The 23,015-nt window shown below is 47.8% G+C and overlaps 1 protein-coding gene across 2 annotated transcripts; it reads left to right on the top strand.

Annotated features, from left to right (window-relative positions):
- Positions 1–2,104: 2,104 nt before the first annotated feature.
- Positions 2,105–18,681, top strand: ZC3H12A (zinc finger CCCH-type containing 12A). 2 transcript variants are annotated; one of them, XM_037881907.2, is made up of 6 exons: positions 2,105–2,274; positions 3,928–4,534; positions 12,924–13,063; positions 14,279–14,513; positions 15,324–15,430; positions 15,538–18,681. In XM_037881907.2, exons 2-6 carry the CDS (start codon positions 4,065–4,067, stop codon positions 16,581–16,583), a joined length of 1,998 nt encoding a protein of 665 aa, XP_037737835.1. In that variant the 5' UTR covers positions 2,105–2,274; positions 3,928–4,064; the 3' UTR covers positions 16,584–18,681. The 2 variants fall into 2 exon arrangements, with proteins under 2 accessions (XP_037737835.1, XP_043388107.1); XM_043532172.1 differs by having other exon boundaries at positions 2,149–2,196.
- Positions 18,682–23,015: the final 4,334 nt, after the last annotated feature.

Genomic DNA, 23,015 nt, shown 5'->3' with positions numbered 1-23,015 from the left:
GAGCAAAAGGAAGTCTAATGTAGGATTGGCAGAATAATACATGCCAAAACAACAGATGGGTCCCTGTAGCTTTAGGATTTCAATCTGCACAGCTTGCTGGAAAAACACCTGTGGAAGATCACACAGCACCAGGAAGAGCCAGCTCTGTCTCTGATTTGAAAATACTGCTCCCTGCCCCTCTCCCACAAATGTGGCAGCCTAAAGTGAGGCACCTGATCAAGTCGGCTACCTTCCCGAGGCCTGGAGCCCAGCAGCTCTGACTCACATTAGTTCTGAAATTTTCTGTGTTACCAACTCCAAGTATTCAAAAATTATGAGACTCACTTAAACTCCTAAAAGAAAAGGAGTACTTGTGGCACCTTAGAGACTAACCAATTTATCTGAGCATAAGCTTCGTGAGCTACAGCTCACTTCATCGGATGCATTCAGTTTTCCACTGAATGCATCCGATGAAGTGAGCTGTATCTCACAAAAGCTTATGCTCAAATAAATCGGTTAGTCTCTAAGGTGCCACAAGTCCTCCTTTTCTTTTTGCAAATACAGACTAACATGGCTGCTACTCTGAAACTTAAACTCCTGAGACTTTCAAAAGTATTCATGCTGGGGGGTTGTCACATTACTTGGCCTGCTGGTGTCTGAGCCTTTGAGGTGCACATTGGTCACATTTCCGTACTCTTCTCTGCAATCATGAGAGCTAGAAACATCTCTCGCCCGTGTAAATTGGGCTCTCAGCAGTGTACAACTTCCTGGGGCAGGGGTTTTAAGATACACCACAAATAGGGGGGAGAAATAAATCAAATAAATCAAACCACAGCAGCCGCCAATACAAGGAGCCATGACCCACTCTGGGGAGAACGGGGCCAGCCAGGGAGTGACTGGGCCACGGCCGTGGGGCCAGCAGGGTTCCCCCCTCGCCAGGGGCACTGGAACAATTTGTACAGTGGGGGTGCTGAGAGCCATTGAACCAAACTGTGAACCCTGGATATAATGGAAACCACTTCAAGCCAGGGGGTGCAGGAGCCCCCCCCTAGTTCCAGCACCTCTGCCCCTCGCTGCCCAGGAGTGGCAGCTTTGGGGACACACAGCACCTGGCTGCCGGTCCCAGCTCAGCCCTAAAACACAAGGGGAGGAGAGCCCCCCCCGTACCCTGCCCCAGTGCGTGGGGGGAAGCGGGATCCCTGTACCCCCACCCCACAGGGGTGCCATGTACCCCACCCTCGCTGTGCCTGGGGGAAGGGGGGCTCCTGCCCCACTGTTTGGGGGGGGGAAGCGGGATCCCTGTACCCCCACCCCATTTCAATGGGTCTGAGGGAAGGGGTGCCATGTACCCCGCCCTCGCTGTGCCTGGGGGAAGGGGGGCTCCTGCCCCACTGTTTGGGGGGGGGAAGCGGGATCCCTGTACCCCCACCCCACAGGGGTGCCATGTACCCCGCCCTTGCTGTGCCTGGGGGAAGGGGGGCTCCTGCCCCACTGTTTGGGGGGGGAAGCGGGATCCCTGTACCCCCACCCCATTTCAATGGGTCTGAGGGAAGGGGTGCCATGTACCCCGCCCTCGCTGTGCCTGGGGGAAGGGGGGCTCCTGCCCCACTGTTTGGGGGGGGGGAAGCGGGATCCCTGTACCCCCACCCCACAGGGGTGCCATGTACCCCGCCCTCGCTGTGCCTGGGGGAAGGGGGGCTCCTGCCCCACTGTTTGGGGGGGAAGCGGGACCCCTGTACCCCCACCCCATTTCAATGGGTCTGAGGGAAGGGGTGCCATGTACCCCGCCCTCGCTGTGCCTGGGGGAAGGGGGGCTCCTGCCCCACTGTTTGGGGGGGGGGAAGCGGGATCCCTGTACCCCCACCCCACAGGGGTGCCATGTACCCCGCCCTCGCTGTGCCTGGGGGAAGGGGGGCTCCTGCCCCACTGTTTGGGGGGGGAAGCGGGACCCCTGTACCCCCACCCCATTTCAATGGGTCTGAGGGAAGGGGTGCCATGTACCCCGCCCTCGCTCCGCCTGGGGGAAGGGGGGCTCCTGCCCCCCTGTGGGGGGCTCTGTGTCCCCCGAACCGCGGGAGCAGGGGGCTCCGCCACGCCCCACGCGGGGGGGGGCCGGGCGCGGGGCGGGCCCAGCCGGGCCGGGCGCGGCGGATGAGGAAACGGCCGCGGCTCCTCCCCGCCCCGCTTCCGCGTTGCCACCTGCCGGGCCCGGCCCAGGTATAAAGCGGCGGCCCCGGCCCAGCGCGCCCGGCCCCGCCGCCCATGGACCCTCGGCGGCGCGCGGCGCCCAGGCCGGTGAGTCGGGCCGGGCCGGCCCCGCGCAGGCTGAGGGGGGCGGGTACAGCCGGGGGGGCCCGGAGCGGGGGCTCAACCCCCCCCCATTCGCGGCCGGAGCGGGGGATCAGGGGGCTCAACCCCCCCCCCCATTCGCGGCCGGAGCGGGGGAGGCTCAACCCCCCCCCCCATTCGCGGCCGGAGCGGGGGGGGGGGGGGGCGGATCAGGGGACTCGGATCAGGAGGCTCACCCACCCCCTCCATTCGCGGCCGGAGCGGGGGGGGGGCTCAACCCCCCCCCTCCATTCGCGGCCGGAGCGGGGGGGGGGGGCGGATCAGGGGGCTCACCCCCCTCCATTCGCGGCCGGAGCGGGGGGGGGCGCAGGTCGGGGGGCGTGGGGTGCATCTCTGCTTTATTCCTTGTTCTTCTGGCCCCACCTGGGATCGGGGCCCCCCTTGTGGAGCCACGGTACCCCCCCCCCCGCCCCTCCAGTCCCTGCCCCCACAGAGCCTGCTGCCGAAATACAGCGCCAGGGCGCAGGGAGAGGCAGGGGCCCGGAGGGGACCTGACTTGCCCAAGGTCACGCCGCAGGCCCCTGGCAGAGGGGGGCCGAAAACCCGGGTTTCCCTGGTCCGGGGCCCCGTTTGCTGGGCCGCGCTGGCCGGGCGAGGGGCAGAACCGCGGGGTTTCGGTGAGAGACCCCGGGACGGGAGCCGGGCGCGCCCTGTGTCTGTCCCCTGCGTGTCTGTCCCTGAAGCAGGAGTGCACGGGCCTGAAAGAAGAACCTGGGAGTGGGTGGAAATGTGCTCTTTCTACCAAAGCTTGAGGCCACGGTTGAGCACAGGTGCGCTGTCCTGCTACTCCGAGCCTACGTTTTAGCGTGTCATGGTAGCCAGAGGGCTGTCGGCGTGCCCCCATTGGGAGGGGGAACACGGACCAGGGGGCTGCGTGGTCTGAGCACGGGACCAGGAATCTGGGTCCCAGTTACGCGTCTGTCGTTGACCCTCGCTCCATGACTTCGCACCAGTTGCTTAGCCTTGGTTTGCCCATCTGTGCAAGGATTAATAACTGACCCTACCTCATAGGGATGTTTGTGGGGCTTAATCAGTTAATATTTGTAGGGCACTTTGAAGGTGAAAAGTGCTATTTATGTGCTAAGAATGATGTTGCACATCCCAGGATCCTTATTACAAAAACCATGGCATAGGTGACCATTTTAACAAGTTTCAGAGTAGCAGCCGTGTTAGTCTGTGTTCGCAAAAAGAAAAGGAGGGCTTATGGCACCTTAGAGACTAACCAGTTTATTTGAGCATAAGCTTTCGTGAGTTACAGCTCACTTCATCGGATGCATTCAGTGGGGGGGGGGGAAACAAGTGCATCTGATGTGCTATAGGAAAGTGATACCCTATTTTGACAAACACTGAATTAAATTTAGTGCAAACAGTATGCATGTTAACAAGGTTGTTGGGGGATGGGATTTCTAAAGATTTCTCAATTCTTGTGATGTGCTTTTGAAACATAAACATGAAGTATCAATAAAAGAATTTCCAGAGTTCTTGAGTAGCTGAGCCACAGAGAAGAATTTGAAGAATGTTAGTGTGAAAACAGTTCCTGAATTTCCTTTATTTTAGGTCAAGTCTTTAGGAGTTAACGATCACTATATTGATTCACAGATACGGTGTGTGAATGAAAGACAACTTGCCCCAGGAAAATTATGAACTTGGACAGTATTCCTTCTGCTCTGGGTTTTCCCAGCTGGAGTGAGATGTTTCCAGCTGGCAAACATTAAGTTGCTCAGGTTGACAAAAGCATGAGCTCCAGAGATACATCTGAAAACGATCACCTGAACTTGAACTGTGTGCTTCCTGCGAAGGGCCAGAGCCCTACAGAGTGTGAGCCATTCAGCATGGTGGATGTGGTGCCCCAGGCAGCACAGGAAAGGCTCAGGATTTCGGAGCAGGACCTCATGGACAGTGCTGAGATGCAAATGAAAGTGGACTTCTTCCGCAAACTGGGCTACTCGTCAGAAGAGATCTATATCGTTCTCCAAAAACTGGGCTCAAATGCTGACACCAATACTGTCCTTGGGGAGCTTGTGAAGCATGGTGCTGCAGCTGCTGACCGAGAGACTACCGACCCCCCCCAGGAGGCCGTAGAAGCCCCACTGATACCCCGTGGGGGAGTTGCCAACAAAACCCCTGCACCTGTGCCGCCATTGGAGGAGAAGGAAGGCAGTAATTTAAAACCCATTGTTATTGATGGAAGCAATGTGGCAATGAGGTATGTTGGTCCCCTTAAGTGGGAGAAGCATCTTTAATTTTAGTGTAGTTGGCATCAGATTAAATTATAAAGTAATTTCTTTACATTTCTTAAGGTTTTTGGTTTTGGGGAATTTAGTGCTTATGAAAGGTACCAGATTAAAAACTCTGGAGGCATCCAAGCTCTCCACAAAGGTGAGGCCAGGCTGGGCTTTGGTAGAGCAGTCTCACCAACCTGTCTCATTCCCTCACCTCGAAGGGCAACATCTACAAATGTGAGGTTCAATCTGTCTTAATGGCCCGTTCAGTCCTTGGTTTGTCTGCCATGTCCTACTAGGGTGCGAATGATGGGGACTTTTATGCCCAGTGGGAATTTTGGACTTGTTTCATATGAAATGCTAAAGTTTTTGGATTTAAACTAGCAAGCAGAAGTGAAATCCCCGATGTGTAGTCCTGTTACCTAATTACTGTACGTAAGCTCCAAAAGCAGGAAGTTGCTCAACAAATAATTTTTTCAGGGTTAATTAGAAGAGGCTGTAGCTTTGAGTAAAGCGGAGTCTCTGGTCTAGTTTCCACAACTTTTTGGTTAAATCTCATGGCAGATCTGCAGATTGGGTGGAAGAAAAGAGGGACAGATTTCCAGTTTAGAATGACACTGGTACACCAGTTCTGCAGCATCATTGACAGCTGTGAACATGGAGGCAAGATGATGACTTATCTGCAAATCTCTCATACCTTCTGTTGAGAGAGCCTGCCCTCTTTTCATAGGCAATCTGATCAAGAGATCTGTCACGTGTACTGGACAGATGTGTCCGGTACCATGTGTACTGGACAGATTCAGTACTGGCCCAGGCTGGATTAAAAGTTTTCAGCCTCGTTTTGCCCCCTAAGAATAGTAAAGTGGATTTTGGGGGGGAGAAGTGGGAGGATATGAGGAAGGTTCCCCTTTAGTGAATTCTTTTTGCACATACAGTATACTTACCTCTAGATTTAAAAAAAATATCAAGTCCTGTGGAACCAGTTGGCCAGAGGGTAGTACGCTCGGACTTCAAATCTGATTCCGCCACTTCAGTTTAAATACAAGTTTCCTTCAGTTTATATTTGATTGTCTTAATCTCTCTTGTAATGAGAAGATACATGTCAGTGCACACAGAGCTACTCTAGAGGATTTACGTGGGGCAGAAGAAAGTCCTTTATGGAGACTGCCTTACAGGTGTGGGGTTTTTTCCCCAAGTCATGATTGGCAGTATGGCTGAGTAAGACTGTATGAGGAAGGAAGGGGAACACCCTATCCCTTGACTGTATAACAGATCCGAGGGCCAAGGCCCAATTTAGCCAGTATGATCAGGAAATATTGTGTTTGCGCTCTGATGTTCACACTGACCTACCAGACGTTATAGCCAGTGGACTTAACCTGGAAGTGTGTGTAGGAGAGAGATTGGCCCCTTTCCATTAATAATTGTTTCTCCAACAAAGCTGCATTTCCCAGCATAGTGTGTTCACGGGAGAAAAGACCTTATTTTAAGAGATGTGCTAGTGGGTAGTGTTAATTTTATTGCAGAAACCTTTAACTCTGAATTTTAGTGCATGCAGACAAAGTATTAGGCTACAGTGACCTCTTACCCCTGAATACTCTTCCATCAAGCCACCTCAAGCAAAGGCGAGTGCCTGGCAGATGTGGTCATGGGCAGACCAGGTGTGCGGTGACTAGTCTTCTTGATTTGGGACTGTGGAGAAAGATTCTCTTCCTCACTTGTATTGCATGAAATAACTGCAGAAAAGAATTGGCCCACTTGTCCATTTCAGAGTTAGTGGGATTTCTAGACCACCAGAGGGGTTGGGCCTTCTGCATTAGGGAGCCGTGTTGAGGAAGGAGGAGTTGAAACACATTCCAGGGGGTAAGGCATCCAGCATAAGTATGACTTGGTGGGGTTTTTTTTCAGTATCATGCCTGTAGTTGCCTCTTCTTCAGGGGAGTAGCTGATTTACATATCCAGGTTTATGCCTGCCTTGTTGCCTTAATCAGTGCTTTTCTCCCCATTAGAAGTGTGCCACTTGTTATGACTAAACTTTAGGGTGAATGATTCCAAAGCAAATACTGTTTGATTCTGCTCATCTAAATATTTGTTACAATATATTTGAGAAAACTTGGCAGGACAGAATCTGTCCATCTGGAAATGTCTGTCTTGGTTTCTCTTTTTCTGTACTTATAACACTTGATCTTTAGCTGCCATTTAAAGGAAGAATATTTCTCCTCTGATTCCTATAAAGATGTAGTAATACTGCAGCTGGAACAAAGTTTAATGTTTGCAAAGCAGTCAGTTGACTGGTGTGGGTTATTTTAAAGCTGTTTACCAGGAGGGGAATTCCATTCTGAAACTTCCTGTATTAATGGTGTATGATGTTCCCTGCTGATTCACTTGCACAATGAGCAGCAGGCCTCCCTGTACAGCTCTCAACATCATATGCAAATCTCAGTGGAAATTAGCTTCTACTTCCTTCTAAGGGAATTTCTCAGTAGTTGCCAAATCAGATCAGCCCATTTGACCGTTTTCATTACGGACTCTGACTTGTTAGCTGGGACTCCAGAAACCTGAATGCATGTTTTTCATTTAATCTTTCAGGAACTGTGGTGGTAAATGTTTGGGTATCTTTCAACTCTATTGGTTTTGTAAAAACTCCTTTTTGGAGTTTTTTTTTCCTCTGGTCACTGATACAAGCTAATTGAACTTTGGGAGCTTACTATTTTAAAACATTCTCAATGAAGTTTTAAAGATAGCACTGCTGCCTGGAAGCTGTCCCTGGGGTACAGTAAGCTTATGCATTTGTTTTGAACAATTGGGGGGGGGGAGATGTTCTGTTCCCCCTGTTTATCTCCATATCCAAATAGACCTTGCAACAGTCTGAAATTGGTCTGTGGCTTAAATCGTACATGCAGTAAAACTAATTTTTTTTTTCCTGTTTGCAGTGTAGTTGTAGCCATGTTGGTCCCAGGAGATTAGAGACACAAAGTGGGTGAGGTAATATCTTTTATTGGATCAACTTCTGTTCGTGAACAAGACAAGCTTTGAGCTTACATAGAGCTCTTCTTCAGGTCTGGGAAAGGTACTCAAAGGGTAGGTCTACACTGCAATGTAAGCCTAGGGTTAATAGAACTCAAGTTAGCAGACCCTGGGTTTGTTAATCTACAGCTTGAGAGTCTACGCTCATTTGTAACTCCAGGTTAGGAATTACTGAACCCTGGATCCTAACCTGGGGCTCTGGCATCTACGCTGCAGTACATAGGTCTGAGTCCAACCACTCATATCCTGCGCACTCCCAAAATGTAGACACTCTAGCCCTTTGTTCGTGTTGCAATGTGGGGAAAACTTGACTCTGCAGAGGGCAAATAAAGTTGGCCTGTGGGACTGAGGGATACTTGTAGCATACTCCCAGAACATGAGTCCAGTGGGGCTGCTTCTGCAATAGGGCTTGAACCCTGGGTCCTGGCTTAACTCAGACTCATACCCTCCAACCGCTTGGGATCCTCGGTCTGAGCCCTGGATTAACACGATTTGTATGTAGATGGAAGGGGGGTTAGGCTCAAGCCTGGGCTTACTTTGCGGTGTAGACATACCCAGACTGTTACAGCTAAATACAAGGTGGAACAAGATTGTTTAGAATAAGGAGTTAACATGGTAAGAGACCAATCGAGTGGGCAGATAACACTTCTGCAGTTATAGGACCCTCCCCCAACACATCTTTCAAGATCTGTGGGTCCCACACGTGCCTATCACAACATGTGGTGTATCTCATCCAGTGCACTATGTGCCCCAATAACTATGTGGGTGAAACCACACAATCACTATGCTTTTGAATGAACTCTCACAGAAAAATAAAACAAGAACACCCGATCACCCATGGACGAGCACTCTTCACAAAACAATGACTCCATATCTGACCTCTCAGTCCTCATCCTCAATGGAAACCTGCACAACAACTTCAACAGACAAGCATGGGAGTTTAAAGTCATAACTCTACTAGACACTAAAAATCATGTACTCAGTAAAGATTCTGGATTTATGACTCATTATAACAATCGATAATCCACTGATCCTTCCTTGCCCTACTACTGTTAATTGCTCACTTCACCTTGAATGGTCTCTTAAAACATGTTACAATTTGTACCACCTTGTGTTTAGCTGGGATGCTCTGGGTATCTTTCTGAGATCTGAAGGAGAGCTCTGTGTAGCTTGAAAGCTTGTGTGTCTCACCAACAGAAGTTGCTCCCCCAGCTTGGCTCTCTTTTTATTTCCTACAAAATGAAGGACCCATTTTGATTAAACTAGAGAATTCCATATAATGATAAAATGGAAATATCACTTCAAATCTGTGTCCATATAGAGCCAATTCAAATGATGGTTCTATAATCTGTAAAATACCCTGGAGCTGGGAGTTTAAGGAGAAAGAATAGTAATTCTTGGTCCCGCAGCAGTGAAAGTTCTGCCCTGTCAGGTACTCTTTGACTCCCATTGCTGTTGTGTCTGAGCATGTCTTCAGTTGTAATATAGTCTCTGTTTCAGGAGCTTTAAAAAATTATTTCTAGGCTGGAGTTTTGCTCCGTGGGGAAGTGAACTTTGGATTGTGTTGGGTTTCTTTAAACCCTTCTACGATAGAACCTCAGAGTTACGAACACCTCAGGAATAGAGGTGGTTTATAACGCTGAACAAAATGTTCTGGTGGTTCTTTCAAAAGTTTACAACTGAACATTCACTTAATACAGCTTTGAAACTTTACTATGCAGAAGAAAAATGCTTCATTCCCGTAATTTTTTTAATTTACATTTAACACAGTACTGTGCTGTATTTGCTTTTTTGGGCTCTGTTGCTGCCTGATTGTGTAAATCCGGATCCAAATGAAGTGTGTGGTTAACTGGTCAGTGTGTAACTCTGGTGTTCGTAACTCTGAGGTTGTACTGTACTCTAAAAGGCAAAGGAGAAATCGTGTTTTGTTGCTGTGGCGGTGGGTGGGAAGAAAACATGCCGAAGTTATTTCATTTAGAAAGTGGCTGCTGCATGTGTTCGGTTTTTTCATTCAAATTGATAGGGACTTAAAAAAAAAAAAAACCTCTTACTGCATCAAAGCGACTAAACTGGCAAAAGCCACAAAATGCTGTGCTTAGGCTTGTAATAGGAGCACTATTGAGTTGCTTGCCATTTTTAAAAATCTATTATTGGGGAAAGAACATAGGTGCCTTTTTTCCCTTTACTCACAAAAAAGCTAAATTTGGATAATGAGCCTTCTGCTTTCACTTCATAAGACCCTGACAAGAGGATCCAGAGGCCAAAACTCTAGTGCCTTTGGTATTTTTCACCCTACATATTGCTCACATTGATGTAAAGGTTTCTGGCATTTAATGGTTTTGCAGAGAAACAAGTGGTCTCTTTGAAGGTAGGCACTTCTGATATTTCAGAGTAACAGCCGTGTTAGTCTGTATTCACAAAAAGAAAAGGAGTACTTGTGGCACCTTAGAGACTAACCAATTTATTTGAGCATGAGCTTTCGTGAGCTACAGCTCACTTCATCGGATGCATACTGTGGAAGCTGCAGAAGACATTGATATTGTTACCCAAAGAACTCAAGAGCAGGGTTCAGGAATATAGCATGCAATGGCTAATACAAGGACAGTTGTGTCCAAAGTTTTTCCACAGAGCATTTACTTCTGTATGTTTTATGGGGGATGTTTGTACACTCACATGCACCAAAAAAGATACCCCCTCTCATGTCTGTGCTTCAGCTTTTTCCAGTTATCTCTGACTTCATTTAAGTATACTGTACCTGCTTTATGCCTCAACACTGCAAACGCTGACTGACTGTGTAGCTCTGCCTACTGTGAGGACACAATGCGATTACTCAGTACTCATTACTCTGGTTGGCCAAGAGTTTGCCAGATCAGTCTCTAAGACTGCAGAATGACTTAATATGGTATGGACCTTGACTCACTACAAAATAAATTTCCCTCTCTTGGTATTGACAACTCCTCATCAATTATTGGGAGTGTACCACATACACCCTGTTTGAATTGGCCGTGTCAACGCTGGTTCTCCACTTGTAAGGTAACTCTTCTTTTCATGTGTCGGTATATTTATGCCTGCATCTGTAATTTTCACTCCATGCATCTGAAGTGGGTTTTTAACCCACAAAAGCTTCTGCCCAAATAAATCTGTTAGTCTTTAAGGTGCCATCGGACTCCTCATTTTTTTTGTGATCTGTGTACCTTTGTATTGTCATAAGCCATTCTGAGCCTGCGATGGTGGTGATATAAATAAGCAGATTTTTCCTGACTAGGTGCCCATTGCTTTTCCACATAAGAACTTTCACCTTTAAAAATTGTGATAAGACTTGCAGGCAATACTCACAGAAAATACTAATCCTGTTTGTGTTATCTTACATTTATATAGCATCTTTTGTTATGAAGGTTCCTCAAGCAGTTTTGAACCAGGAATATCTTCATCAGTGAAATGCAGCTGCCTCTGATGTGGAATGTGACATTTCTTTATTGGCACATGTTAACATTACACTACGGTTTAGGACAGGAAACAAATCTTGTTCTCTGAAACTGTAAGGGAACTTAAGTAGGCACCATGTAATTACCTAAATTAGAATTTGGCAAGGATACAAGAGTTACAACCCTGTTTCTTGTGAAAAGTGAAGTGACATGTATGCTCTTCAGAGAACACCAACATGAGTCGTTGCCTTTCACGTGTTTTCTTTGGGTATCTGAGCCCCAGATCACAGACTGTATGTAATGATAGTGGATCACAAGATGGCCTGATCGAAGCTGGCCAGTTAGAATACATGAGTCTGGGTAACAAAATGAACTAGGCTCAACGGTAGTCAGTTGTCCACCACCCAAGAGATGGGAGACCAGGCTTTTTGTGTGCTAGTACGGTACTGCATTTCTTTGTTAACTTGGTAATGCACTTTAATGTAGTTCTTATTTGTTTCAAAAATACTTGACTCTGAACATAGCTTTCCAGAGTATCTTTTACCTACTGAAGGGAGGGTTGCTTAAACATAAAGCAAGTTCCTTGAAGTCTGATGGATTCTTGAGTTTGCATGGATCATAATCTAATTATTTTGCATTGTAGATATTAATATTTTTAGAAATGTAATATGAATTTTTGTTTAAGTGGGCAGTGAGGGGAAATCGATTCTCTTGAAGAGTGACTCCCCATTCATACTCTTCAGTGCAACATGCAGGGTCTCTGAAAGTCACCCTAAAGTAAATACCACCTACAGCCCTGATCTGTCACTACTGTGAAACTAGTAACCTGGAAACAGTTGATAATACTTCTAGTTAATGTGCAACATAAGCACTGATAACATTGTGAATACTGGAACCTGCAAAGAAACGATTACCAGCCATGTGTTATATAGAAACTCGCCAGAGACTTATTGATCTGACTTAATTGACTGTTCAGTAGGAAGGATTGTGTTGTACTAGCAACTAACCTCTGATACTTGTGACTGCCCTTTTCTTCTGGTAGAATTTTTCCTTTTCTTGATTGTCTCTAACAGGCCAGCTGGATATAAAGAATTTATTCGGGGCTTTCAGGTTTGAAGCTGCCATTTCCTAAACACAGTGCAGTCACAGGTAGTCTCTCCACATACTGGGCTCTGTATAATGAGGAGAGGATCTGTCCTTCCCCATCTTTACAGATGATCTTTGTTGAACACATTTTTGGTATGAAGTAAAGCAAAAGGAAAAAGACTCCTATACTACAACCGTTTGCTGGTCTAGCTACATTGGCGACCCCTCCTAGCCTGAACGAAGTTGTAGTGGCAAGAGTCCTTTTGTCGGTATCGCTTGCTTACCCCAGCTCTCCAAACAAAATGAAGCTATACTGCAAATGGACTTTTCTGCCAACATAACTGCATTTATACTAGGAGGGTTTGCCTATAGCACTCTGGCTATGGGTGTGATTTCTCTCTTCTTTTCTCTCCTGTGCGCCCCCCCCCCCCCCCCCCCCACTGACATAGCTTTGCCAGCAAAACTTAAGAGTCTAAATATAGATTTGAGTGCCCCATTATAAACAAGTGGGCTCCGATTTCAGAGGTGCTAAAAATTGATGAAAGTTGTCAGTGCTCTGCGCGTCTGGGGATTTGTGGGTATTGCAGCTTTAGAATAGCTTAAGACAGAACTACTGGTCCCCTCAACCTCTTTAATGCATTGCAATAAATGGACAAATTCAGAGGCTGTCAAGTAATAGGATACTGTGTCTACAAAAGTACCACCTTGAAAAGAATGTCTAAAACACTGGCTCTTCCTGCTTAGTATTGGACTGTCTCATGTGCTGTCTGTGAATACGCAAAAGTACATTGTATCTGAATACTGAAAACAAGGTCCTCTTCCATCCTCTTTAATGCAGCCATGGAAATAAAGAAGTGTTCTCCTGCCGAGGTATCCTGCTGGCCGTTCACTGGTTTTGGGACAGAGGACACCCAGATATCACAGTCTTTGTGCCATCCTGGAGAAAAGAACAGCCAAGACCAGATGTGCCCATCACAGGTGTGGAACTCTAAAGCCAAAACTAAATCTCTAAAGCTTCCAATTGTAGCATTTTAATAAGCCTGCCAAGGTCCTTTTTGGGCCAGTAAGCTCTTAGGTAGCAAATGGAAAATAAGAGCACTAGAAACTTAACCAAACTTCTGACCAGTGAGATTTCAAATCCCTAACCTCTCCTCTAAGCAAGTTCTTGCTCAGATAAGGTAGCTGAGTTCAAAGAACATAACTAACTTTATTCCAAAATGCTTCCTTATTCCTGAGGTTTACTCACTTGATGTGTGTTACCTTTTCTTATCTCCAGAATTCATTTTCTCCTCTTGTAAATGGCCACACAGCCCACCTGTATGAAATGTTAACAGACAAGCAGCTTGGGTATCTATTCAGATGGGTCCAGGTGGTGATAATTGCTGTTTTGAGTTTCCAAGGAACTGAGGTTTGAGTTGTTCCAAAGTTAGTATTTCAGCTCTGAAAAGAAATCCATACATATCCAGAGCACTATAAAAAGTCAGGCTGGCCACTTCCATCAAAGGCATGCTTTGGCCTTGCCTTATTGGTCTGCTTGTCATAGGTTGAAGAAAACATGGGGACTGGAGTTTCATTGTACTGCAGCACCATCTGCAAGTCCTAACTAAAATCAGGACCTCACTGTGCTAGGTGCTATAAAAACTATACTGTGCTATAGGAGGAGTCAGTTCGTGCCTCAAAGCTTACAAACTACACAGACAGCACAGCTAACGTGTGCAAGACAAGGAAGAATCATTGTCCCCATTTTACAGATCAGGGATTGGCGGCACAGAGGGACTAAGTTACTTGCCCAGGATCACAGCAGTTATTCCTGGCTGGGCCACAGACTGAACCCAGATCTTCAGAGTCCTAGTTCAGTGCCTTAGCCAGAAGACAGTCTTGGTCCATGTTAAATTGGGTTTGGGTCAGTGCCCTTTTAAACCGTGAGAGGTGTGGGTGAGGAAATTGAAAGGCTTCCTAAAAATTGGAAAGATTTTAACAGTAGCAGTCTGTGCAGGACACAGAGTAACTGAAATGTCAAAGTAGCCTTGGACCTGCCGCTATGCCCCTTTGGAACTCTGGACTCTGCATGTTCATAGCTAGTTTGTTTGTTTTTTGCCTGTAAACATTACACTTTACTTTTTTGGCATCTGTTGCCTGGAAATGATACCAGGCTGTGTATGTGTTTATGCCACATTTTCATGATTGTTCCAGACCAGCACATTCTCCGTGACCTTGAAAAGAAGAAAATTCTGGTCTTCACTCCTTCCAGGCGGGTTGGAGGCAAACGCGTTGTCTGTTATGATGACCGCTTCATTGTGAAACTGGCATATGAGTCTGATGGCATCGTGGTTTCCAACGACACTTACCGTGACCTGCAGAATGAGCGTCCCGAATGGAAGAAGTTCATTGAGGAGCGCTTGCTGATGTATTCCTTTGTTAATGACAAGTACGTTCATGTTCCCTGGTCGCTTAAAAACAATACAGCAGTTTTAAGTGACCATAGTACTGTGTGCCTTTGATTAATAGAAGGTCAGTGGCATCCCAGTGTTAGGAGGAGATGGCATGCAGGGGCTGGAAAGGTGTGTCAAACATAGGGTAAAGCAAATGACTTAAGGTGAGTATTTGAGAGGAAGTGACTCAGTGCTTCCTATGTGGAACAGCTCCTCCCAATAGGCAGCAAGTCACAGGGAGGGCACAAAGAAAAGGCCAAGAGTGGCTCTGACTGCACTTGGCTTGCTTGGAGCCAGGAACTCCTCCCTGCTGACATTCCTGGGCAGGCCTGGCACTGGTACAGACCACTCACTTCCTCTGCATTACAAATGAGAAGATGATCAGCTGGCCCAGCGTGTGACAGCAGAGCACAGGATTGGTGTGACCAGCAATGTGGGGGAGGCAGCCTGCTCTGGTCCTGGGGCAAGAAGCCTCTTGCAACAATCTCAATCAAATCCTTCTCTATTTACCTGAACAGTACTGTTGGGCAACAACCCTTCTCTGTATGGCTAACGAACAGGTCAGCCTGCCATGGTCATTAAGAGGATTAAAAGGGAAACTTTTCTTCCAAATAGGGACACCCTGTTGGGTCTAGAGGAATTGTCTGAATCAGACACTCCTGTGGCCATGCCAGCGTTTGTTTCTTGGCTGGTATGGGGAGGGGATGGCAGATGTGAGTAATTTTTCATCCGCATGCAGCCGAGAGACTGAAACCTTGGCCCAGGAAAGTGGCTGCTCCTGAGTGATGCTCATTATCTTCTTTTAGGTTTATGCCTCCAGATGACCCCTTAGGGCGGCATGGCCCCAGCCTGGAGAACTTCCTGAGAAAAAAACCTTTGGTGCCAGAACACAAGAAACAGCAGTGCCCTTACGGTAAGACTACCCTCATATGCTTGGGGGCAGCGGTGTCTGTACAGAGTAAACTGTACACACTTGGTGAATTGCAGCAGGTCACCCTATGTTCTGCCTTTTCCTTGCAGGGAAGAAATGCACTTATGGGATTAAGTGTAAATTCTATCACCCCGAAAGGATCAACCAACCACAGCGCTCTGTAGCTGATGAACTACGGGCCAATGCAAGGCTGTCCCCAACCAGAAGCCCCACCAGCACTGCCAAAGAGGAGAAAAGGAGCAGGAGACCTTCCCAGGCAGAGCCCCTCTGCTCTGTGTCCACAGACAGTGACAAAGGCTCTGTGCAGAAGGTCTCCATGGAGAGGAAAAGCTCAGCCCAAAAAGCAAAACCTAGCGACAGTCCCCTCCTAATCCAGGGGGATTGTGCCTTGGGCAGTGTCCCCTCTAACAATGGCAGCTATCGATCTTCTGACTGGTACCAGCACCCTCCCCCTTCTCCCCATATGGACTCTCTCTCTTACATCTCTCAGGAGCATCTTGACTCAGGCATTGGATCCCTTGAGAACCAAATGTCTGAGATGTGGCCTTGCAGATCTTCCGCTCACTGTGAGCATTCCCCCCCCGAACAGATGGCAGTCTGTAGCTGCAGCAGACAGAGACCTGTCTACCAGCACTCTCCTAGTGGAGAGCAGGACACCCTTGGCCACTATAAGCACGGCTCTCGCAAAGCGGTCTCCTCTGATACTAGCTACTTGCCATATAGTTCTGAGAACTCTCTCCCAAGGTCCTCTCACTCTTTCCCAGGCTATGGAGTGCCCGTACATCTAGCAGGTGGCGGGCATTATAGCATTCCCAATGAGTATAACACCCCAGCACGACATCTTCGTGAATACTGGTCTGAGCCGTACCAAATGCCTGCCACATCAACACGACCTAGCAACATTAGAGACCCTCACCCATTGCCAAGAGCCCCAGGGCCAGCGTACGGTGACCAGTGCCAGTGGGCCCTGCCAGACCGCTTCGCAGAGGAGCGAGCCAATGTGCATGTGAAACTCTGTGGCATATTCCACCCTCATTTAGTAGATGCTGTGATGAGCCGTTTCCCTCAGCTTTTGGATCCCCAAAGACTAGCTGCTGAAATACTGACGTACAAGTCTCAGAACCCAGGTATGTGAGGCAGTCGGTATGCTGGGAGCAATGTCTCTCCTGTGGACAGCACAGCACAACCGGCATGGCTGCCTCAGTGAGGGTTTTCACCTTCCTCTGAAGCGCCAGGTCCAAGATGAAGGCAGGATACCAGACTCAATGGGCCAATGGCGTAGTCTGGTGTGGCCAATTCTAATGCACCTCACAAAACCGCTTGTGAGGAAACTGTCCCATCCTCCCCTAGGGCGTATTAGCAGGAATCTGGGGAAAGGGGGTGGATTTTGCCTTTCTCAGGAGCACAGAGCAGAGATTCCCCTATAGGAGCAGGTGGGTATGTCCTGCCCATTGAGCTCCTGCAATTGTCAGTTGGGCACTTCTGACCATGGTTCTTCCCATTAGCCTGCAGCATTCAAAGGTGGCGTAGCACACAGTCAGATGTATGGCGCTTTATGAAAAAGATCTGATGGTTACATTTGAGCGAGTGGGGTCTGTGGGGTTACTCTGAGACGGTGCCTTTTGCAATAAGTGTCTGTGTAACTACATCTCGGGAAAGGCTGGAGTCTGTGCTCATTGTCCAGTCTGCTCCTTAGTTCTTAACTGAGTCGCTTGCCTTGAACTCCCATCAGCCATCTTCATTTTGTCCTTGTGAGGAGACGGCAGATTCCAATAGCTGACTCGAGTCCATTTTTACGGCCTTTCCCTGCCCTACCCACCCCTAATGAGTTGGCCTTATGTGGGGCTGCCCTGTGAATAGGGCAGTTGTTTTGCCTGCTGCAGGACTCCCGCTAATCCAAAGAATGAGGAGTTCATCTTCTCTCTGCTTGCCTGGAAGGGCCTGGCACTGCACCAAACCTCCATGTGACTTGCATTCTGGTCTCTGGAGCCTTGCCTCCTGCACTTTCTCCACCAAAACTACATTCTGTACCAAACTTCAGAGAAGAGCAGGCTTGTGCTGCTCTTCTAAAACACGTCCCTTATGCCCGGCCGTGGAATCATCCGTATAGTGCTGAGGAGAGGCCTGGAATGCCTGTGATATTAGCTCCCCCTTCGTCATCACCCCACCATAGCTGTGGGGATCAGTAAAATGAAGTGACTACGGTCCCACTTGGACTTGCAAGTTGTGTGTCTGCCCTTTTGCCGGTACAATTTTGATGGCTCCTCCAAATTCTTGGCAATATTCAGTATTTTCTCTTTGAATTTGCCACTCCTTTATCCTTTCACTCTCCCCACCCCCACAAGCACCCTTCTGACTCCCAAGATCTCCAAAGTGGTCTCACTTTTGTTTATGACTAATTGACCCTCTTAAGTCTGTTTCGGTTAAGGATATCTTTGGTGACTTGTAGATACTGTAACTAAAATTTTAAGATATACAAAAGCAAATACTGTAGCAATTGCTTCTGGTCCCAGCATTTTAATTAGGGTGCAAAGGAAACTTTCACTTGCAGGCCAGAAGCAGTTGACTTGTTGATACACATTGTATCTGTGTGGCGGTGTTTTTTTAATTATGTCCATCTTGTGGTTAAATCAAGGTCCTTCTAAGTGGCAAACCATGAGAGGGAGAACTGCGCACAGATGTAGCTGAGCCACCCCACTTCTCAATGGTGTGTTGGAGGCTATTCTGTTCGCTGGTTCTTACCACTCAGATTTCCAATGGATGGCCTAGCCAAATTGGCACCATGTGCCATGGAAACCACAAGGACACAGAAACCCTGTATACCTGGTTAATTATGATACATTACAAAACTGTAATGTTTCATGTTAGTAAGCAAAATGCTTCTTAATCTTATGTAACCTGATAACTTTGCATATTTGTAAATTACAGGAAAGATGTTTTTTAATGGTATTGTCCAGAAACTTGTTTGATGATACTATTTTATTTAGTACTGTACTTAACTCAGCCATTGTGTGTTAGTGGTGTTTTCTGGAAGAGTTAATAGCAATATATACTTGTTCTATTGCAGTCAAAGATCTTAGACACTTTTATACTTAAAGTTGACAGTTATTGAAACTTGCTGTATCACTTGGAGTCCACGCAGTCAGCTAGTCATGTGGAAGAGGCAGCCCTGTGTATGTCATGGCAAAGTAAGAACTTGCATTACCCAAATAAAAATGGCTAGGTTGCGTGGCTAGGTTGTTGGGTCTCTTTTTGATGGCTTTTGGGGAGACTGTTTTTACAGCTTGGTGGGGATTTTTAAGGAGTGTACCACAATAGGCTTCTGGAAAGGCAGCTGTGCTGTTAAGACACTGGACTGAGACTTGGGATCTCTGGATTCACTTCCCAGCTGTGACACAGACTCCCTGGATGACCTTGAGGAAAATCACTTAATCTCTGTGCTTCGTCTGTGAAATGGGCATGAGACTTCCCTGCCTCTGGGGGCTGGGCATCGAGACTCATTCATGGTTGTGGGGCTGAGGACCATGGAAGTGTTGGGATACACCATGGTAGCAAGTGTGGGGTTGGTCCAGGGAAGTGACACTCTGCTGGCATGTGGGTTTTTCAGCAGGCTGTGTGGGGAAGTCTGCTGTTGTGTTTGGCAGCTGTCATAAGTGACCCAGGATGCTACAGCCTGTTTTTGTTGTTTGGGTGAACTCATGAAGTCTGCTTCTCCTCACCCCTCCTAGCAATTGTTGGACAGAATTTAAAAACAAAACCCGGTTTTCTGTGCTGCTCGCTAATTCAAACAGAACACTCAAAGCAAAGCTCCCAGCCTTGGCTCTGCAGCTTTGTGATCTACATAGAGAGATTAGTGTAAACATCTGACCAGAGAGTGGCGATCTATTACGGATGAGTACCAGTGCTCTATAGGCAATGAAAGGGGTCGGGGCGCAAGCAATGTTTTTAACTTTCATCAAGGAAGCAGCAAATCCAGAGGTGCCAGGGCTATGAACCGCCAACCCTAAAGGAGCCGGGACTTAGCCCTGGCATAAATTAAGCACTGTCTAGCACCATATCATTTATGCAAACTGTTGATATAAATCTATCACTATAAATCATGACACCACGCCGTATGCAAGACTTTCTTGGCAGGGGTCTTTGTAAGTGAGCATAGGAGGAAGTCTAGTAAGAATTTAACACTCAAATTTCTCCAGGGGAATATTCCCTCTCCCAACCCCACCCTCTAGAGTTCCGTACAACATAGTCTTATCTGACTTTGTAAATTATTTTATGGTCTTTTATTCAAATGTGCTCACTTGATCTGGTACAGTCAGATAGCTCTTTCCAGCTGATATGAAATAAATCCCTTCCCTAAACTGGAGGAAGAGAGGGACTTCCTCTGAAGGTAGTGGTGGATCTGTGTTCTAATGGGAATCTGAGAGCAGCAGCCGGGGAGGGGGAGGACTGGGACTCAGAAGGCCTGGGTTCTGTTCCTGGCTCTGGCTCTGAGCTGCTGCACGAGCTTGAGCAAGTCCCTTCCCTCTGTCAGGCAGGTGAGCTGCTCAGCAGGGGCAGGCACCTAGGGGAAGGAAAACTCTGATTTCAAGCCAAAAACGTCAGCCAGGTTGGAAAAATGGCACTAATCACACAGGCTCTGTGTCTGAACTGCTGACCCCAATGAACAGGATGAGGTGAAGTATTCTGATAAGAATCTGCAGTTTTCCTCTGAGCCCTACCGGGTGAAAGGGCTTTTATTCGTTGGATAAGGGAAGCCCTTTCAAGGGCACATTTCTTCTGGAAAGTAAAGTCCTCCAGCTCCCAGTGGATACAGTGAGTACATCACCATGATTTTGAAAGGTGAGGTGGGCTGTGCACGTGCATTTGAGATCAGGTACTGAATTAAATGTCCCTCTACCTCGTTGTGCTAAGGTCTCAGGGTGAAAAAAAGAATTGCAAGTGGTAATGCTGAAATTCACATGCAGCTGATGCTTGAAAGTTGTGCCCTAACAACTACTCTCACAAGAAAACTTTTTAAAAGCTTATTGTAGGAACTCAAGAATGCACTTCTAAATGAAATGCCTCCTTTATATAGATAAAAGCTCTCCCTTTCTAGGCCATTCCTATTTGTATACTGGAATCAAACCAAAAACTGATCCATTGTACAAACAAGTTGGTAGACAAATCCCGAGTAAATTAGTGCCGACGTTCCCAGGTTTGTTAACATAACTTGACAGGGAAGGGAGCTGGGGCCGTTCTGTTCAGGCGGTGATGGTGATGGAGCTTGGTCTTGCCTCTGTTTCTGCAGCAGATTTTGTAACAGTGTCTGGCTCCAGAGGGAAAGACTTCAGGAGTGAGGGTTCTAGAGTTCAGACCCCACCAAGCAGCTTTTGACAGCCGAAGGCAGCCGGGGAGAATGGGGCAGTGATTTGCCCACTGTCCCACAGCAGGGCCATGCCTGAGCTGGGCATGGCATGCTAATCTCCTGACTCCCTGTCCCCAGGAGCAGGCTACCAGTCGAGCAGCGTTCTGCACTCCTTAGACAGGGCATGGCCTTGCTGTTCTGCAGCATCTCGCTGGAGCCTCTACAGGCACGCCCCAGTAGCGGTCGCTCAAGCTGGGCCTGTAGAGGCTGCCCGTCTGTTTCCTGGTGGATGCAGTTGTCGTTCCTCCTGTTGAGAAGGAATGGGCAGCATTTATTTGAACTGCTACATGTATTGGTTCATCCTAAACTGCAGCCACAATCATGTCCATCAAATCAAAGAAACCTGCCCCAAACCCCTCCACACTGGTTCTAGTATATTCTGCTATTGTGTAATTTTCAAGAAACATCCGGTGGCTCACCACTTCCTCTTGGGTACCTCCGTGCAGATGGAACCCGGTGTCAGATTGGTGATCACTGCATCTGCATCATATTCCTTATCTCTCTAAATAGGTTATCCCCTCCTCTGCAATGTGCAGATCTACTCTTTTTTAAAAAAGAGGTCACATGCACACACGTGCTCTGAAAAGCGTGTTGCACCTCGGCTGGGTACGCGGCTGGCTCAGTCTGGGGCACGTTGGATATGTTCAGCCCCTAAATACAGAACCCCTCAAGCCTATGTCTGAGCGACAGTCCCACCCATTGCTATAAGGCAAGGAAAAATGTGGGGAACTCCTGCCTTGCTGCTGGGAAGCAGGGGCCATGGGGTAAGCAACAAATGCAAGGGAAGTCTTGTAATGTTGCAGGGCAAGTCTGGGTATGGTGCATGGGGCAGTAGACTCCAGCGGAGCAAGATGAAGTGGAAGAGCAGGGGCCACTCCTGTAACACCCCAGGAAGCAGGGGATGGACAAAGCTGATCAAGCAGCTCTGAGCCCTGCAGAACAAGTCTGACCAGACCTTCATTATCTGTTCTCTGTCCCTCCTCCAAACAACTGTTCTTTTCTTTACCCTGCTGCAGTATGGGTCAGTATGATTTCTCTGGGTCCTGCTTGAGTGTCTCCTGAGCCATACAGACCTCTCGAATCACTAGGATGGCTGAGCTCAGTTCTGCACATTCCCATCTCGGAAAAGGTATGGCAGAAATGGAGAGGGCTAGAGATGGCTGATAAAAATTAAAGATCTGGGCAAACTCTCATATTTAGTGAGACTAAAAGCACTGAGACTGTTCATCGTAGATGAGAGCCATGAGAAATGTACACAGGTTATGGTGAATGACCATCCATTATGCTAACGTACAGGGGCATGGGAACATTCAATTAACTGGAAAGATGGTTACTTTAAAGTGGATAAAGGCAATACTTTATCACATGATGCACAGTTAAGCTGTGGAATTTACTGTCACAAGGGATAACTGAGGCCAAGAGTGCAGCAAGCTTCAAAAAAGGAATGGAGTTCTTTATGGATAACAAGAACCAGTAGAGTTTAAAAAACAAGAGTGCTGGAAGCCTTCCTGGTTTAGGGCAGAAGCCAATCTCCGTGTGGGTTAGGAGGGAAGCTGCTTGTGGGCAAGTGCAATGCTTTCTGCAGGGTTTCTTCCACCGCTCTTGGAGACTGGCTATTAGACCTCTGTCCAATCCAGTCTGGCAATCGCTATGTGCTGTGTGTTCTGAGCTACGGGGCTCCCAATGACGACGATACCTAGCTCAGATACCGTAAATCCCAAAACACTTCACCAGCGGTGGCAAGTGCCATTATCCCCATTTCCCAGATGCAGAGACTGAGGCACAGAGGTGAAGTGGTTTGCCCAAGGTCACCTAGCAGGCCCATGGCAGAGCCAGGAACAAGCCCAGGTCTCCCACATCCCAGTCTACGGCTCTGTCCACTCAATCTCACTACCTCCTGATCAGGGGGAAGAGGTTGCTTCCCCTTTACACTGGGCACTAGCCCTGACCCATTCACTGATATGTTTTTGTTGAACAGCGTGGGGGGGAGGTCCCTCTTCAGCCATTTTGATGTTTGACATTTGCTTTGTTTTGAATTTTGCACTAAATGCAGGAGGGGGAGGCATGGCCTGTGCAGGAAACAAAGACTAAAAAGGCAAAGCCCAGAGAGGTCTGGTCCTCAGGCTGCAATGACCCAGCTGGGGAGAGCCACAGGGGAAGAGG

The sequence above is a fragment of the Chelonia mydas genome, chromosome 19 (genome assembly GCF_015237465.2).
Source record: "Chelonia mydas isolate rCheMyd1 chromosome 19, rCheMyd1.pri.v2, whole genome shotgun sequence".
Taxonomy (NCBI): Eukaryota; Metazoa; Chordata; order Testudines; family Cheloniidae; genus Chelonia; species Chelonia mydas.
Note: the sequence above shows the minus strand (reverse complement) of the source record. Positions and strands in the feature narration are given on the sequence as shown.